This window comes from Pleurodeles waltl, chromosome 5 (genome assembly GCF_031143425.1).
Source record: "Pleurodeles waltl isolate 20211129_DDA chromosome 5, aPleWal1.hap1.20221129, whole genome shotgun sequence".
Classification (NCBI taxonomy): domain Eukaryota; kingdom Metazoa; phylum Chordata; class Amphibia; order Caudata; family Salamandridae; genus Pleurodeles; species Pleurodeles waltl.
Genome location: NC_090444.1, coordinates 963,942,478 through 963,962,399, shown reverse-complemented (window position 1 = coordinate 963,962,399; position 19,922 = coordinate 963,942,478). Strand labels below are relative to the sequence as shown.

The 19,922-nt window shown below is 41.7% G+C and overlaps 1 protein-coding gene across 1 annotated transcript in view; it reads right to left on the bottom strand.

Annotated features, from left to right (window-relative positions):
* The window catches only part of PYGB (glycogen phosphorylase B), a 635,794-nt gene that overhangs the window by 133,323 nt on the left and 482,549 nt on the right, over window positions 1–19,922 (bottom strand). Inside the window, exon 18 of the mRNA XM_069235083.1 lies at window positions 16,847–16,981. Within this exon, the coding sequence (XP_069091184.1) occupies window positions 16,847–16,981 (135 nt within the window). The remainder of the gene's footprint in view (window positions 1–16,846; window positions 16,982–19,922) is intronic.

Genomic DNA, 19,922 nt, shown 5'->3' with positions numbered 1-19,922 from the left:
ACCTAGAATGTTTCCTAAATAACATACATTTGAATCCCAAAATGTATTTAATCTGGACATAACCCAACTATAAGAGACCAAGTACCAGAGTATGATGCTTGACATCTAAAGCAGAGGTTTGAATGTCCTGGTTTGCTTTCATTTAAGTGTGTTGGTGTATAACATATTAGCTATTTTGCATAAAATTGCATCTTGTGGAAATTAGCTCCACACAGGATCGAGAATTTTAATGAATTGTTTTTTTTCATACCGGGGCAGTTAATACTATGTCTTCCTGTTGAAGCCACCTGGGTGATATTTTTGGGAGGGAATCCCTCATTTACTTTGTACCAGGAATCATTTACTCATGTAAACTTGTTTAAACACATCTTCTTTAATCAAGTTTACCACAAACTTATTCTGCTCTAAAAGCATTGGGTGACTGATATCCTCAAGGGCGAGGTGTATCACATTCATAAGACCATTGGAGCAATTTGCTGCCAGCACCAACTATAGTCTCTATTTCTGTCCATGTTTTCCGGACATCTACTGCCGTACAGTCTGTGATTTTCAAGAATCTGGCTCATACCCAGCTTTTTTACTACCTGCTTGGTGATATCCTCTCGATTCTAAGAATCCAGATCTTCTAGGTGAGTTGTTGTATTGACAAATGATATTAGGAAATGTTTTAAAAAAATGTATTTTTTTCTTCATGAACAATTTAAAAAACGTATATCTGACTTCTTTCAGCTATTTTGTAGCTCATAGTGGATGGCTCATATCATTCTCTCTCAGCATGATCTCAATTAGCTCAAAAGCATGGTGACAGCGGAACTATTGCCTGGGTTTAAATCTGTCCAAGTTCTGAGTGAAATGAGCAAAATAATATAGCCTTAGAGCCCGCCATAGCATTCTATATCGGACATTAAAGGCCCACTCCAGCGTTAAAGGCCCGAGCTGAAGGCGGGGACCTTTAACAAGGGAGCGGGACCTTAATTGCCGCTATAGTCCAGCTACGAAAGGCTATAATGCTATTAGAACATTCTACCACTAGAGGGCAGAATGTTCAAATAAATAAAACAAAGTCCTCACCGACCCCAAGGGGATTGAAATCCCCTCAGGCTCTGTGAGGCCTTTGTTCACAGCTGTTGCTGTGAACAAATAACATTGGAATGTTGATGCTCTGGGCTTTTACCAGCCTGTAAAAGCCCTGAGCACTCCACTGTCTCCAATGGAGCTCGCAATATTCCAATCTTCTAATATAGCCTTAGAACCCGCCGTAGCGAGGGAGAGGGCCTTTAATGGCCGGTAGAACCCGCTACGGCGGGTTCTATGGCTATTAGAACATTCTGCCACTCGGGGGCAGAATGTTCTATTAAATAAAACAAATTCCTCACAAAGCCTGGGGGGATTAAAATCCCCTCGGGCTCCGTGAGGCTTTGTTCACAGCTGTTGCTGTGAACAAAGAGAACATTGGAATGTTGGCTCCGGGCTTTTACCAGCCAGTAAAAGCCCGGACCACTCTATTGTCTCCAATGGAGATCTGAACATTCCAATGTTCTAATATATCTCAATATTGGATAATGATAATCCGCCTTCTGCCAAGGTTAATATAGTTTTTCCAACCCTATAGTAAGACTGGAAGTTTTTGATCAAAAGGAGGAGATGATAGCCTCTAACGTCTTAAAAAAAAGAGACTCATAACACACACGGATCAGCAGTCAAGAGAAAACTAACTACCAGCTATCATCTTTATCAACGCTATTCTTCTTAGCAGTGTAAGAGGCAAAGGATTCCATCTTAAAAGGAAAGTCTGTATTTGGACTAGGAGGAGTTTACATTTTAAATCATAAATGTAGTCTAAGTTATTTTTCAACTGAATGCCTAAATATGAAGTTCAGGATATTAAATTGGGGGTACAATGGCATTATATTATTGCTGTTTTTAATTTATTAATCTTGTACTCTCCAAGCATTTGATAAAGTACAAAGATCTCAAAAATTATTTCCTGGCATATTCTGCTGGACTCCAAAAACAGCATTATATCATCTGCATATATTTTTATGTGTGCAGATGCAGAGGGAGTTGAAGATGGTGGTGTCTGCCCATATTGTGATTGCTAAGGGTTGTATGAAAAGAGTAAACAGAATTAGGGAAAGGTGGCAGCCCTGCCTTGTACCTCTAATGTTCCTGAAATTGCCTCCATTTGAAGAGTTAATTGTTAATCTTATTTCAGCTCCCCTTCAAAGCTTTTGAATAGTTATAATCACTCGATCAGGGAAACTAAATTACTGCAGAATATAAAAATGTTTGTCCCAGGATGCCAAATTGCAGGCCTTTTCAGTCGCTAACATGAAGATAACTGCTGGTATTTAAATGACATTTAAAAGATGTCTTCCCAGAATAAAACTGTTTTGGTCCTCGTGAATCAATTTATGAATAATCTTACTGAAACTATTTGCTAATAGTTTTGTAAACATTTTATAACTGGAGTTTAAGAATGAAATAGGTCAGTACGAATTTGCATCTTGCAGATTTTTCTCCTTTTTAGGTCGAGCGCTCAAGCACTCTGGCTTGTTGTAATGTTTCTGTGGGCTTTTAACCACGCCCACCGCAGGCCCATCATTATCACTTGTTCATGGGCTTGCCTTTCAAAAATCCTTTGTTATCATTGGTAAATGCTTTATGTTGGTCCCTCCTTGGGGCAGTTTTGTTACGGCCTTGGCCATCAAGGCTTTTATCTGGATAACTGTACTTCTGCCGAAACGCCTGACTGCAAGCAAACATATTTTTCCTTTTGTGTCTTTCCTTCACGCTCATGCTCACGGTGGCCATTGCGCTTTGAATCAGCTTGCTTATGTCAACTGTTTTACTTTTCATTTTCGATTTATGTGGCAAGAAAAGTCCTGTTAGGAATTTACAACGCTACTAGCTCTAACTCGAGCACACATGAGACTCACTGCATTGAAAATGCTTGTGTAAGAAGTTAACAATCACTCCATGAAAGGAAGGAAGTATCTCTATCAACAAGTATAAAGTTAATCAGTTCGAGTAGAGCCCTACTTAAAACTGGAAGGAAGTTAAAGAAAATTCCTTTGAGCATCCCACAGGGCTACACCAGCCGATCTCTTTTATTCTGATTTGATTTTGGCATACACAGCAGTCTAAAAAGATCATGCAGCTGCACTAATTCTATTTACTGTGTCTGTCCTTAAATACGTTTATAATGGTCTAAAAAAGCTTTGTTAATTTCTTCTGGTATGATAAGCTACACTTTTAGGACATATTAAAATGCTAATAGTATTCTTAGCTTTTGTCCCCCTGACTTACCAGGCCATGAATCTACCTGTGTAGCCACTTCCTTTGTATATGTTCTGTAAATATGTGCATTATTCAAATAACTTTCAGTGTAATAATGAATGAGAAGGAGATTTTTAGCCTGGCAAGGTCACTTCATTTCTCATTTGAGTGTACTCTCATAAAGTTTTCATACTTTTCCCTGATCAAGGTTTTTAATTCCACATTTTTGGCTTTCTTGCTTCTCCTGAGAGAGATATATCTTGATATATAAAAGAAGCGAAGGGAACACTCGGAAGGCATTCAGACTATCTCTGGAGAGTCGTTTTTTTTTTTTACTGACTAAAACTATCTTGATTCTGATCTCTGCAGACAATCCAAATGTTCAGATATTATTTATTAAAAAGCCATCTCACTGGACCTTTCAAAATCCCCTATCTGTAATAAAAGCGCTGAACGGTTGGAAATTATTTTGGGTAAAACCTGCATACAGGCTAACTGAATAGCTGTACTGGTAAGGAAAACATCTTTTTGGAGGGATGACTTGACCCTACTCGACAGTCATGTATATTTATGCTTGTCAGATTAGTCTAATATTGTCTCATTAATTTTGCTATCTTTCCCTTAACTTGTTTATTATGTGGGGATGATGAGTTCAGTGCCAGATTTTGAGAAAAGTCAAAGTGAACTGATAACGCGTCCCGTCTTAGATAATTTACTTGTCTCGGACTCGTTTAGGCCAATGAATCTTTTGACCCTGACTGAAGACACCTTAGGACGAGACAATTAATCAGCATATAAATCACTAGGTCAATAATTTTCTCGATATTCAATATGTGAAAGTAAACCAATCTAGATAAATGCATTAATAAAGTTTGATCACACCATGACCTTCCAACCATGAATGACCACACAAAAATTTGTAAGATTTAAGTTATTTTATTCCCTATTGGTTACACTCTACTCGCAAGTTTATTAGTCTCAAAACCAGAAAACACATTAGCACTGTCACAATATGGCAACTCGAATAAGATTTCATCAAAGCAAAGATCATGAACATCAGAACAAAGCACGACGTCAACATGGATTAATCTTAGCAGAGTATCATTAGCGCATTATTCAACAAAGCATTGATTCAGTCATTTGTCTTTTGCGTCCGTTTAGTGAACCCCTCAACTAACCTCGAATTAGCATTAGCATGTTGGGCTTCATGCAAAACAATTTAGCAACACAAATTTCGAAAAAAAAAAGCTATGGTCTCTATCAAAAGGTAGCAGTTGGTACCTAGAAAGGAAAGGCAAACAGACAATTACAATTTCATTATCATATAGTTACCCTCTGTAATGGGTCAGCATACAGAGCAGTCTTCGTCCTCAGGACATCAGTTGATTCGCCATCAGCCGGGAAACACAGCAAAGTGCAGCAAAACAGGCAATAAGGGACACCTCCCTCATAAGGAGGAAAAGTATGAATCCGGCAGGACAAAGATAAGGATGGTTCGAAGAATTAAACAGCAAAGTCTTTAAGACAGAGTGACGAAGTGTCTAGGTAATAGCAAAGGCACGTAATGGCTGATTTCTCCTTGCGTCACAAGGTTATATTAAACTTGTTGTACAGTCCCCTAATTTCCAATTGGGCAAAATTTGGTGCATCATTATCTCTGTCCAATAATCAGGTAATCACCTTATTAGAATTGTCACTTTAGAACAGTTCTCACGTAGTTTATTGGCTCCTGCAATTGACGTCTCCAACGGGTAGAATGTCAGATACAAAAATTTATTCTTTCAGACTCAGTCAGTAGTTTAATTGTCTTTACCAGCTCAGGCGACCTTGTACCTGTTGCAAGTTTACACTGTTGCATTCAGCAAGAATGTCTCCTTGAGCAAGTCGAGTCTCATGAGAAAGAGTTTACTACGGTTACACACATCAGCAAGTCAGTACATTGCACGTTAGAAAAACGCATTTAATATGAGACCCGCAGCGAGGCCCCGACTCATGCTAACTAAGGCCTAGTTATTAAATTTTAGCGACATCATATAATTCTTAATGCTAATACAGAATCATACATTAGTACATTAATAATTCATTATTAGCCAATTTCATTAATCATCTTATACATTGGTGGCCACTCCCCGTGGGTATATTTCAAACACACGTTTGGTAAAACCCAGCAATATAATTTCTATGCAGCATCATTAGGCATTCATTTGCAAACGATTCATGTTAATTTTGATCATAATAACTACACTCCAGCACCCCCAATCACAACCCTCCCTGGGATGGTAATGAGAGAAGTTGACAGAGGGTCTCTATTGTCTTCCACAGGAGAAGAGAAACTGACAATAGTTACGCAAACTGCTGCTATTGTGCAATATACCCAGCACCAACTACCATCTTTATCATGGCACTATGCATGCATTCTAAGAGCAAGATGCTTAGCTACAAAATTGCCGCTCCCCTATGTGCAGCCCCTGTTAAGGAGAAGTGTTTGAAGTCTGTCAAAGCTGAAAACATCTTAAACGTACTTAACTTTGGGGGAGGAATGTGTCTTTCCTTCAAGAATATAATTGCTGGATTGTGTGTAAGCACCTACATTTCAATAGCATGGACTTTCTTCCTATTGCTAACACTGACATTGAATGAGACAACCTACAGTTTGTCCTTCACGCTACAAGAAACAAGTGCTTAAGGTGCTTAAGGTGCTGAATATCATAACTGTGCAGACAATGGGCAAATAAAAAGCACAAAGACAGCTCAACACACAAGCGTGTTGTGTAAATCACTCTCCACTGTGCTACTAGGGCTAGTAATTGGACTAAATTTATGTCTCCATTAACACTTTATCAGTTTGTTCTTTATGCTATACGAAAAAAGTGCTTAAGGTTCTTAAAGCACTTACAGAGCATAAGTGTGCATAAAATCCAAACAATCAGCAAATAAAGTGACCTAAAATAGCTCATCACACACGCATATTGTGGATAAAGTGCCAACGTGCCTGAAATTGCCCTCCCTTTTCCCAGAGGGACTATTACTTGGACTAGATTCATGTTCCCACTAACATTACTGGATGTTATTGACCTAATCCTAGGGATCAGCACTCAACTTATGAACCATAAATCTTCTACTAGGACTGCCTTTTGTGTTACTCAGACCCCCCTGCTCCCTTCACAGCCCTGTGAACCCCTCCTCCTTAGACATAAAGTGAGAGACCACCCAACCTCCCACTCACGGCTCCCTCGCAGAGCCCGAAGGCAATTAACACCATGACAAGGCATTGTAAATTTATCCCAATTCCTGGTTCCGGGTTCTTGAATTAACCCTCTCCCTCCATCTCATCACCACCTGTCCCTCAATTATAATTTAACGTGTATCTGCGTTCATCATTTTACATTTAGTCTCATTCCGTGCATTCTTTAAAGGTTACCATCTGACCGAACATACTGCTTTCAGGTCCGTGAGAAATGTTTGAGTATCTCGCAACTGGGAAGAAATATGAAATCCTCCTTTGGAGAAAACTTTTAATTTAGATGTCTGTACTCACGGGCATTGGCAGTGTGTTACAAAGGAATTATAATTAGGAACTACTTGTGCCTGCGTGCAATCTCAATAGTCATGCCTGAGTAAAGCTGAAACGAAAAATCGTTCTGGACTGAAAAGGTCTTCTCATAGATTTCCTTTGAAAGGACCACTTCTTTAATCCCATAATCTGCTAAACTAACCAAGACAGTTTAACAACTTTGCATTCACTGAATCCTGTAGACTTGTATTATCATCAAATCTTGGGAGAACTTTGGAAGGACATAGAACCTAATCAAGGATTCCATATAGGATGCAGCCCCCACATTATGCTTCAATCTTTCAGGTATTCCAGTAATTGGTAAATTTGATTGCCTTGAATGAATCTCCAGTTGTTTCTGTTTCTATTGAAAGACTGTGATCTGCTTCTCATATTGAACAGTTTGTGACAAAACAGCTCGTAGTTTATCCTCACAGCATGAGACTCACGGTTCCAATTCCTCACATTTCTGTGCAAAAGAAATCATTTCCTCCTCATTGTTTCCCAGCCGCTGCTTAATATTGTTTACCGTTTCCATCTGCAGCTCTTTCATTGCTCTAATCTCTCCGAGGACCTCTATTACCACTTGCATTAGGGGGCTTGACACCTTCTCACTAGAGCTTGTACCAGGAGGTCCCAGGATATTAGACTGCCTAAGAATCATTGCAGCTAGGTTCCAAGTATTCATATTGGCGGCTCCCTTGCCTGCTGAATTTATAGGGGCTGCAGACAAACCTGGCTGGCACAATCGGGATGGTGATGATAGTGGAGAAGCATCAATTCCTTTAACTGGCATGGCTGCTGGACAGGCCAATGCAGCAGAAAGAAGGCTGTCTGTTGACTATGCAGTAAGAATTACCTCCAGAGCCTTGCTGACTGGCTCCAGTAGCTCCACTCTGCAGACAAGCTCAGCTTTCCTTCACTGTTGGATCTTTGGGATCTTTCATAGAAAGTCCCTTGTCTTTTTTTTTATTATTTTTATTTTAAGCCAGATAGGATCCTCATAAACACACTTATTACAAAAAAAGCAGAAATACACAAGTATACAAAATTGTCAAAAGTAAGCAAGTTAATAGGACCATACCAGAGGAATAAAGATGATTGAAAGAGAAAGGAAAAGAAAGCACAGGGCCCTGTATTTACATACTCAAAATAACAAACACAAGCAGCAGCAAACAAATGTCCTATAGGCACAGTAATAACTTTTATAGGCTAGTCACATAAACCACTTGGATCCCAGTTAACACCCCCCTCCCCAATACCTTGTCAAATTTCCTAATTAAGCTGATACCCCTGACTCTGGCCAGGGCAAACTCAGACTCGTAAAGTTGTTGGATAATTGCCCACCATTCGGCAGCCTGTGTTGGAATTGGATATACCCATGCTCTAACAATACAGAGTCTAGCAGTAACAAGGATAATAGAGAGCAGGTTTTTTGCACTCAAGAGCTTGTTCCGGGCGATACTCCATCATTATTTCCTAAGGGGTGAGATCTATAGCATACCCACAGCATGTTGATGAAACCTGTACCAACCTTTACCAGAATTTTTGAACAGCGGGGCAGGTAACAAACATATGCAAGTTACCAGCAGCAGGGCAGCTAATTCTATCAGTACCAACATCCTTGCCCCATTTAACTACTCTTTCTGGTGTGTAGTACACCATGCAGATGGTCTTGAATTGTTGGAGCTTAAGATTAATTGAATGCACAGACCCATCAACTGTGTCCAAAGCACCATGGATTTCAGAAGGCAGAACCTCACATGCAAGCTCTCTACTCGACTAGTCCCCCAGGTGCTGGCTATCATCGGTCTGTTGTTCGCAGAACCCATGGTAAATGGTAGTAATCAATGACTGCCTACTTGCTCTATGAAAGCTGATCATGATATCAGTTTTCTTGAATCTTTCAGATTTTATCTCCAGTTAGAAAGGAGTTCCTCAGCTGCAGACATTGAAAAAAGGAATGATAAGGGAAGTTGTAGGCAGCTTGAAGCCCGCAAAAGAGCGAAAACCATTTAAATCATATACATTTCTGGCTGCTCCTACCCCTTGACTTTGCCATAACCTGCATAGTGGAAATGCAGGATTATCCCACAGTGGTGTATCAGCATGTATTAAATTTAGAGAGTGTGCATCACATATTTCTTGCCATATACGAGTAATGTCCCGAATAATTCTGAATTTAACCTGCCTATAGTAGTTGGGGGACTGTCAATTTATAAAAGTAAAGTCTGTATTCAAGCCCCAGAGCCAGTCAGTAGCCAAGTACCAAGGAATCCGGGTCGAACTGCGTTAATAAATTGCATAAGCACCCTGCAAATGATGCCCCAAAATACATTTTAAAATCAGGTAGCTGAAGACCGCCCTGCCAGTAAGGAAGCTTAATGAAGCATACTGTACGCCTAACCAGTTTATAGCCGCATATGAAGCTACCTAAGACCTTTCTAGAAGCTTAAAAAAAAGATTAGGAGCTTGGAGTGGAATTGCCCTGAATAGCTACAAGAACTTTGACAGGATATTCTTCTTATGGATGTTGCATCTACCAATAATGCTGAGAGGCAGCTTAACCCAACATTAAATGACAGATGTTAGAAATGGGGTCTTTGGTTGGCAGTCAGGTTACCCCTGTCCAAGCAAGGACCCTCACTCTAGTCAGGGTAAAAGAGAATCACCCTCAGCTAACCCCCGCTCACCCACTTGTAGCTTGGCACGAGCAGGCAGGCTTAACTTCAGAGTGCTAGGTGTAAAGTATTTGTACTAACACACAGTGTAACTCAATTAAAACACTACAAAATGACACAACACAGGTTTAGAAAAATAAAAAATATTTATCTAAACAAAACAAGATCAAAATGACAAAACTCCACAATGCACTAGTCAAGTTATCAATTAAAAACAAAAAAGAGTCTTCACGTAATTTTAAACACAACGCTAACACAATTAGCATGGAAATGTACCTGGGTGCGTCAAACATAACCCTGCACGGGTGAGTGTGCGTCAAACAGGGCTTGCGATGCATCAATATCACTCACGAGCGAGACCGAGCGTCGTTTCTCCTTCAGTCGAGTTGGTGTGTATCAATTCTATTTTCCGCAGAAGCGATGCGTCGATTGGAACTGCACTCCAAGGTCCGAGCAGGCCTTCTGTCGTTTTTGCATGCCCAGCGATGTTTGCGTCCGAAATCTTGCTGCATGATGATCCGAAAACCACGCCTCCATCAGCGATGTTGTACGTCGTTTCTACAGCTGCGGGCGTTGATCTTCTGGTCGTGTTGCAGGCGAGAGTCGATTTTCAGCCACAAAGCCGGCGGCGCATCGATTTTTCAACAGCAGATCAAAGTTGCATCGATCATTTCCCCGCACAGAGTTCGGTGCCTGGATATCTCACTCTTGGCCTCCCAGATTATCCTTTCAGGGCCCCAGGAACAGGATGGGCACCATTTGGCAAAGCAGGTGTCTCAGCAGAGGCTCCAGGTGTTGGCAGAGAGAAGTCTTTGCTGTCCCAAAGACTTCAATAACAGGAGGCAAGCTCTAAATCAAGCCCTTTGAGAGTTCTTCACAAGAAGGAAGGCAACACAAAGTCCAGTCTTTGTCCTCTAGCACAGGCAGAAGCAGCAACTGCAGGAAAGCTCCACAAACCACAGTCACATGCAGGGCAGCTCTTCTTCCTCAGCTCTTCAGCTCTTCACCAGGCAGAGGTTCCTCTTGGTTTCCAGAAGTGTTCTAAAGTCTGTGGTTTTGGTGCCCTTCTTATACCCATTTTGTCCCTTTAATGTAGGCTTACTTCAAGGAAACGTCTCTCTTGTTTGTGAAATCCTGCCTTGCCCAGGCCAGGCCCCAGACACACACAGCAGGGGGTTATACTGTGTGAGGGCAGGCACAGCCCTTTCAGGTGTAAGTGACCACTCCTCCCCTCCCTCCAAGCACAGATGGCTCATCAGGGAATGCAGACTACACCCCAGCTCCCTTTGTGTCACTGTCTAGTGAGAGGTGCAACCAACCCAACTGTCAAACTTGCCCCAGACAGGGAATCCACAAACAGGCAGAGTCACAGAAATAGTTTACGCAAGAGAAGGCTCACCTTCTAAAAGTGGCATTTTCAAACACACAATCTTAAAATCAACTTTACTAAAAGATGTATTTTTAAATTGTGAGCTCAGAGACCCCCATTTTTAAAGGTAGCTCCCATGTTAACCTACGAGAGGGATAGGCCTTGCAACACTGAAAACCGAATTTAGCAATAGTTCACTGTTAGGACATATGAAACACATTACTTTATGTCCTACCTTAACCATACACTGCACCCTGCCATTGGGGCTACCTAGGGCCTACCTTAGGGGTGTCTTACATGTAATAAAAGGGAAGGTTTAGGCCTGGCAAGTGGGTACACTTACCAAGTCAACTTGGCAGTTTAAAACTGCAGCCACTGGAGTGGCAGGTCTGAGACATGATTACAGGGCTACTAATGTGGGTGGCCCAACCAGTGCTGCAGGCCCACTAGTAGCATTTGATTTACTGGTCTGGGGCACCTTTAGTGCACTCTACTAGGGACTTACTAGTAAATCAAATATGCCAGTCATGGAGAAACTAATCAACAATACAATTTACAGATGGAGCATATGCACTTTAGCTCTGGTTTGCAGTGGTAAAGTGCTCCGAGTTCTAAAGCCAACAAGAACAGGTCAGAAAAAAAAGAGGAAGGAGGCAAAAAGATTGGGGACGACCCTGCAAAAACAGCAAATTCCAACAACAGTCATTGAGAGCAAAGGTTTCTGATTTAGGTTGATAATTTTATTAACATGAGTACTTAGATTAGTACCCAAGGAGGTAGCCGTGGGTACGATTCCAGGCATAGGAGTTGACAGTTTATAATTTAACACAACCTGAGTTTTGGTTGTGTTTAACTTATAACCTGAATATGTTCCAAATCTATCCACCTCTACTTTAATGTGCGATAAAGCCAAAGCTGGGTCTGACGGATATTTTGCCACATCATCAGCATACACAGCGATTTTGAGCTCACGGGTTCTGGAAATGAGTGTATTAATGTGGTAATTCACCTGTAAAGATAAAAGTTATGGCTCCAGATACAGAGCAAATAGCAAAGGAGAGAGGGGACACCCTTGGCGGGTGCCCCTCTGGATCTTAAACAATGATGACAATACCCCGGTACACAATAGTTTGGCAAAAGAGGCCTTACACAAAGACTGAACTCATTTACAAAACCGATCCTAGATCCCAAAGGACCTTATTGCTGCCCACATAAAACCACAATTTACCCGATCAAAGGCCTTTTTGGCATCCAAAAGGACCATACCTAATTTCAGATCCAATCTCCCAGCCACAACAAAAGTAGCAATAGCTCTATTAACATGGCTTGTTTTGTCCCTGCCAGGTACGAAACCACGCTGCTGTGATGAAACAATATCTACCAGCAGAGGGGCATGCCAGGTAGCCAAAATCTCGGTAAATATTTTAGCATCTGCATTAATCAAAGAGATTGGTAGATAGAAGGCCCTATCTTATGTCGGCTTGCCCCTTTTAAGGAATACTGTAATGTTAGTCAACTTCCAGGTGGCAGGGATTTCCCCGTTCTTTTTGTTGCTGTAAGTCATTCGAAAAGAGCTGGACTATAATATCCTTGAATACTTAAAAAAACTCCAATGGAATAGAGCCTTCCCCAGCCGCTTTGCCTCAAGGCAAGGCAGAAGGAGCAGCCGCAAATTCTTCAGCCGTAATGTCGGCCTGTAAGAATGATGCCTGGGAATCCTCCATGCGCAGTAATCTGCAACTCTGAATGCATGCACTAATTCCCATTAGGCTCTTCCGATGTTGTTGCGGTTGACAGCATAATTCTTGATAAAACAGTAAGAACTGATCCACACTTGCTTGAGGCTACATATACATCAACCCTTTACTGCCTTTAATTGGCTTGACTGTTTAGCCCTTCTTTCTGAGATCTGATATGCTAAGACCCATCCGACTCGGTCACTGTACTCATACTGAAGCGCCTGATTTTTAAGGTAGCTGCCATCAACCCTCTCTTTCAGGATTCATGCCGGCAAAGACCTCTCTTTCATTATTGAGCTTGGAGGACCTGCTCGCCCGGACCAGCTGTTCTTATCGCTTGAGCATGCAGTATTTCCAATTGCCGAATAGGCTGTATGATCACACCTACGCTGCCCTGCGAATCCTTACTCTTCTGAATGATAAACTGTACCGTAACTGCTCTGATGTATGCCTTCATTGTATCCCATACCACTATAGGTGATACTGTACCAGTGTGAGTTTGACATAGCCTTGAGGTAGTTAGGGTCTGAGAGAAGGTATTGGGGAATGGTAAACTGTTGCCACTCTTTACTGGGTGAAGCCAACTTCAGTGTAATCAAGATAGGCTTTTGATCTGATGTAACCTTGGGGGACACTTATATGCCTGTATCTTGTATTAGGTGATTACCAACAAAGACCATATCTATCCTCAAATAGTGCTAATGCAGGGCAGAATATAATGCAAATCCTGGCAAAGTAGGATAAAGCACCCGCCAGGCGAGCACTAACCCTTGTATTCTGGCGAAATTGAGTATAGAAGCACGTGTTTTAATCATGCAAGGATTAGCAGGAAAGTTAGTAGAATCAATGCAGTAATCCATCACGCAGTTAAATTCTCCCTTTAGCAGCACCTCCCCAGGCCTATCTAAAAGGTTCCAAGCAAAGAATGTCGAAAACCTCCGGCTCATCAATGTTTGACCTGGAAATTGCGCAAACCACAGGTTTCTGGCCAATCACCACTATCTGGGCAACCGCACACCTCCTTCTCGAATCTGAAACAGCTTTCAGCACCTTATACTGCAAGTTCCGGTTTATCATAATAGCCACCCCGTATAGAAAGAGAATGTAATGTACTTATAACCAGATCATAGCCAAGTTGCTTAAGTAGATGTCTATCTTTGTAAGCAAGAAGGGTCTCTGTTAGAAAAAGAAGGTGCAGGCTGTACATTTTAATCTCTTCTTGAACCAGCTGTTGCTTACTGGATGAATCGAGGCCCGATACAATCCAACACAAGTACTTTATCTTAGCCATGTCTAAGACTCAAACACTTCTCAGACAGACCCAATCCCGCTTCCTGATCCCTCCATTCCTGGTCAGTACGCACAGCAGTACTACTCTGTCTAACTAGAAAAAGCTGATCCTTCTGACTTTTTTCCCCTCCTCCACATCAAGCTCCCCTATGCAACATTCCTAGACTTACACGCAATCTCCTCCTGCAAAATCGCCCCACACCCACCCACCCACAACCCTCCCCCCAGTGTTTGGCTAAGGGAATCACCCCCATCCCAACAGCTGTTGAGGGGCATACAGCCATAGGGCCCACCTCCGCCTCGCACCACCCACTACCACCACTCAACCACCCCTAAAAAAAAAACTGCAAAAGATCACATCCCACTAGAACACCCTATACACCTTTCAGCACCAGCAAAATCAAATAGAAACTGAGTACAAAAATAAATTAGTCAGTAATAGTGATCAAAGATGATCAATAATCTATGATAGCAAAAAGTTGTGCCTACGGTGTAATCCTCTTCAAACTACTTAAAACCTGCAAAGTGTCCTGCTCATTGAAGCATATTTCAGACTGGCCATCTTTTATAATCTTGAGCCTAGCAGCCTCCTGCACAAAAAACTGTGCCTCAACTGCCTTTAGTGGATCAATCAGTTGGCAGAATTTCCACTGTCTAGACACTGTGGTTTTGCAGGGATCTGATCAGACAAAGAAAGACATGTAGTCAACAACTACAGGTAAGGCAGGGGAAGCTTTCAGTGAGATGGCCTGCCTCAACAAACAATCCCGCACAAATATCAAAATGGGTCTTGGGTGCCCCCGACTGGTCTGAGAGACCGCTGTTGAGGTATTCCGATTTACAGGGAGTCAACTCCCTGAAAATCGGAAAACCCTAGTGCTATTGATTATTATTATTATTATTGATTGATTATGCGCTGACCGAAGCAGTGAGGTGAATTTGCGTTCCCTCCCCCCCACAAAGTTGCAAGGTTCATGTCCTCTACCTCTGATGAGTAACCACGAACGTTTGTTCAGTCGTCAGTAATCTTAGACATATTACAAGCCGCTGGTGCCTTAAGCCGCAGCAGTGTTGGTGAGTGGTGGCAGAATCGATGGAGATTGAGGAGGAGGAGCGCCAAGTGGCAGAATCAACCTGCCATCTTTCCTTCAACCTCTCTTGGAAACCAACCAGAATGTCCCTTGTCAAGAAAAACTAAGTTGCATTTGAGTTTGAGACTGAGGCTGAGGCTGGGATGGATACATGCCTGTCTGCGGGTTGAAGTGACTGCAAATGACCTGATGTAGAGCTTGAAGTGTTCCCACCGAAATCTCTTAATTTTTGCAGAGGGTCAAAAAAGCTTAATGCTGATTTGGAGATCACCTCTTGTCACTTCTTCCCGTTCTTCATGGTTTTCGTTTTGGGGGCCTTAGGTGCCATAGCTTGGATGTGAGTTCTATGCTGGAGAACCGGCGTAGAGGGTGATCTCATATAAAGACCCTCACCTATGGTTATCTAAAAAGTATGTTGATTGCACCTCACTCACCCACTTCATGTAGCCGTCTCAAAATCTATTTAGTAATTCAGAGAAAGGCCAAACTGTTAATGGCAGCTTGTTAAAACTTCTGCCAATGTCAAAAATGAGTGCAGTGAAGGTCTGGCCAAAGTTTTGCCTCTAGAGCATAGAAGACTGGTTGTCAACCCTTTAGTTAGGTAGGAGCTTCACCTATTACCTTTTTTAGGCAGAATCTGTTTCAGTCTCATGATGCTTTTAAGGCAGTGTCTGTATTTCTGTCTTCACAGAGGCATTCACTTGAGCGAGTGGAAAAGAGGGGAGGGCTCAGCAGGTCAGCTTTTAGTTGAACTCCATTTCAGAGCAGTGTAACGAGTTCTTTCACCACCTTGGTGTCAAATAACCACTCCACTCCAGCCAACGAGTGAAGTCCCAGCACCTTACCGTTGCCTTTGGTTTTATTTACTAACTACTAGTGGGAGTCCACTTACCCTCTGCTCTGTGACGACCTCTGGAGGTCCTCAGTAATGCACTTGTGCACTATAGCAGTCTGGAGGAATCTGGAGCACTTCTCCCTTTCGTGGCTCTACCTGCCTGTCTGTGCCTTGCTGTTTTTTTATTTTGACTGAGCAGGATCTCCTAGGGTGGTGGGGGCTGAAAACTGAGGCAAGGGTGCGGTTAGCAATACAAAGCCTGGGACATGCAATCAGCTCCTGCTGCACGCTGTCAGTGGAAGGGTGCCACAAGAACTGGAACCAGGAAGGGTACGTCACTACTTGGACAACATAGTGGAGTACATCTTCTCCCCACCTCAACCATGTGAGTATTCTCATTCCTGCACAGTTTCCTTGCAATCTTGTTTGGTTAATAACAATGTAGAAAGTACTAAGTGAATATGGATTATCAAATTAAGGATCTTTTCGGGTTACCCAGGAACGTTAGTTTATATTTTGGTGGGTAGGTCATGTGACAGACCTAAACTTACCTCCAAGTCCTCCTCATTTTGTTTCATCATGTGACCATGAATCGGTTGGTGTTTGGTGGAGGAAAGAATTGATTATAGAACTGAGGCATCGCTCTCAGTAGGACTGGTGAAAAATGGAAGCTTAAGCCATGTAGGCCCCAGTCCCAAATCTACAGACCAAAGAAATACTATAATAAGGACAACAATTCACACAAACTCCCATAACCGTAAAAAGCGTTTAAAAAAACTAGCATACATTATGGAAAAGAAATGTATGTGATCTGATTAATTGTCCCTTAACATACATATTATCCCTAGCTATCCATACAGTGATGTCATTCACCATTTGCACCAAAGGCAGACTAATGGAAGTCACTTAATGTTCAGTATACATACTTTGCTGTGGCTGCATCAAAAATTTGATGGACAAGATATGAGTAGGTTGTGCATACTCTATTGGAAATGTATGTGGTTCTTACCGGTCATGGTGCATAAGCATATTGACAATGTCCTTGAAAAGATCAGGTTCTTTTGGGGAGAAATATCCACTGCTGATCTGATCCACCACTTGCTTCAGCTCTGGGATCCGCTCATAGTATTCCTTAGCGTTGTAGCTAAATGTAATAAAAAAAACATTGTTTACACGCCTTGCATGGATAATATGCATGGTCCTATGGTGAACTGTTTTGAAACTCAACAAAAGTTACATAAATGATTTGCAAACCTTGCAACTGCTTAGTTAGCCTGAGGCATTTCTCAGTCCAAATTTTACTACACATATTCTGGACAAAACTGCCCAACATTTCCTGTCCAAAAGCCTGGGCCCAGATGTACTAACATTTTGTGTTGTTGTTGTGCAAGTCAAGATTTACAAAGCCATGCCAGAGTTAATTTACATCTCCTCGCATAGCTTGGTAAAAACAAAAAAAAGTATTGCAAGGCAACGCCTTGTGCTGAATTGTGTTGCTGTAAAAAAAAGAAAAGAAAAATGCAAGGCAACGCCTTGTGCTGAATTGTGTTGCCTTGCATTGAGTATGCATTCCAGCGGTGAAGCAAGGCCGTTCCCATGCATCCACCCACGTACTTTGACACAAATGTAGATTTACAAAAGGCAGTAAAGCTGGTTTTACGCCCAAATAGTAAGAGGAGTGACTCAGAGAAATAGCTTTATTTTTCCTCATTCCTTTTACTTTACATGTGTACTGTATTTTGCAGCACACATAGAAAGAGGAATATTCCTATATGGATTGTTGTTGGACAGGAAGGTAACACAAGCACCCTTGCACCATGGTGCAAGGCTGCCTGTGTTAGCACCATGCAGCCGGAAGTGCGCCAGTGGAATGAGAGCGAGCAGAAGTGTGCCATATTTTAGTAGAAATGGCTCATTCTGCTCTCTCCTTTTCACGCTACGTAATGCAGCAAGTTACCTTGCTGCGTTGTGCTGTGTTGCTCTGCACTGCATGAAAGGTTAGTATATCCGGGCATAAATACCAATGCCTACTACAGGAACAATGACAAACACATTCCTCTCCTGAATGTTATTTGTGTACCTCAGACGATTAGTTTCTTAATCTTAAACCTAATCATGATTTGATGTAAAGAAGTGGGTGGTCAGCGTTGAGGTACAGCTGCACAACTGACAATAAATTTCATGTTTTGCCAGGCTCAGCTGCGACCCGTGCATTCTCTTGTCTGAAGATGAGGACACTGACATAGAAGACATAAGAAAAGAGAAAAATCTCCAGAGGACTTTGTCCCAGACTTTCCAGCAAGTACTCTCACTCCCAAATTACCTACTTTTCAGACTCCTATCCTTCCTCCCATTATAGCACTCCCCCATCCATCTCTACTCCATTCCTACCTGTCCTTCTCTGATATCACATCAGACCCCTTGAGAGACTCATTATAGTCATTGACTGATTGTTGTGGTCACTAACTACGCAAGGGGGAGAAGTGGCATAGCCAACCAGTGCAACGTGTTGTGCTGGTGCCTATACTTGTTGTGGAACACATTTGGCAGAGTGTGGAATAGATGTTGGGAGGTAGACCTAAGGCACAATCAGGCGACAGTAAGCAAATGAGAAGTGTTGCACAAATCCACTGTCTGAAACTGTTCCCACGGTCTTGCACCACACTATGCTATGACTTGTATATATAATTGCTCTCATTCTATATGTAGAAACTATGGGCCATATGTACGAAAGCTTTTCCCCATAGACTATATGCTTTCAAGGGTGTGAACGCTGATTTACTACTAATAAATGTTATGTCATTTGGATTAAGAATTTGCATAGAATTTGACTAACTTAGAAAACAATGTGCGATTTTGAAAATGTGCCCACTTGAGTGGCCACTATTAAAGTACAAAGTGTCTTTATTATATACTTATTAATAATAATTGAAGTGCCTATGTTTAGGTTATTGTAGCAGTGTGTTGTATTAATGATTTTGCATTTTGTATTTGCTTTATTAATTATAGGCCTTTAGTTAGCGAGGTTTGGCCCTAGTCTACACAGCCTCATATTAAGCTGCACTGTTTAATAAAATCGCGGGAATGTGTCTAGAGAAATTAATTCATGTATTATTCTCACTGCGTTGACCAAACGTTAGCTGATGTTTTTAACTTTCTCATGAAAACTGTCTGCTAGAATATCTTGTATTAGTAATTGTTACACTGTATAGTTTGATGCGTGAGACAGCGATGCTCCCGGGAGCTAACAATGGATGCACTGAATGGAGTACGGATGGATACAAAAATTTTACCTGACGAGCCTGACAGTGGGAACAAGAGAAGAAGAGCAGATCATCAACATGTTAAAGACAATTTGGTTATATCTTAGATTTGGGAATTAATCCTTATTGGACTAATGCTAAACATACAACTCCTTGACCAATGGCAATGTGGGAAGTTCTTTAGGTGATTCTTACTTAGCCCGACTGCACAGAGAGAAGTGTGCCTATTCTATTCTGTTTGGAGAGTTCCTGATGATTTATTTCTATCTTTAAAAAAAAAAAAAATAATAATTATGTTTTAAACAAAAACACACAGCTGCGTCGTACGGTAGCACACAGAGAAGGAGACAGACAAACACTGTTGATTCCATTATACAAAAGAAAACAACATCACAGCAGTTTCATGTCCACCCTCCCCCAGACCACCTTCTGTCATTAAAAAAGACTTAAATGTTCGCCCCCCAACTTGACTCCTTAGGAGGACATCTCTGTATCCCCACATTCTATATCCCTGCATTTACCTCCACAAGTACCCCCGGATCTTCATCCTCACTATCCAAGGAGGTCAGGGTCGATTCCGGATATTTATTTCTATCTTTAATTTTATTGCTTAAACTTTAATGCTGAATGCTGTATCTATATATATTGCTTCTTAAATGGTTCAGGATAGCTTAGAGTCCCCAGTTCGGAACCATTCACTTTCACTGCACATTGCGGATGCTGACTGAAATGGCATCCAACTGACAAAGATAATCACTGCTTGCTGATCCATAAAAGGAGAGGTATAACAAAATGCTATTGTTCTTGTTTTAGGATATGTTC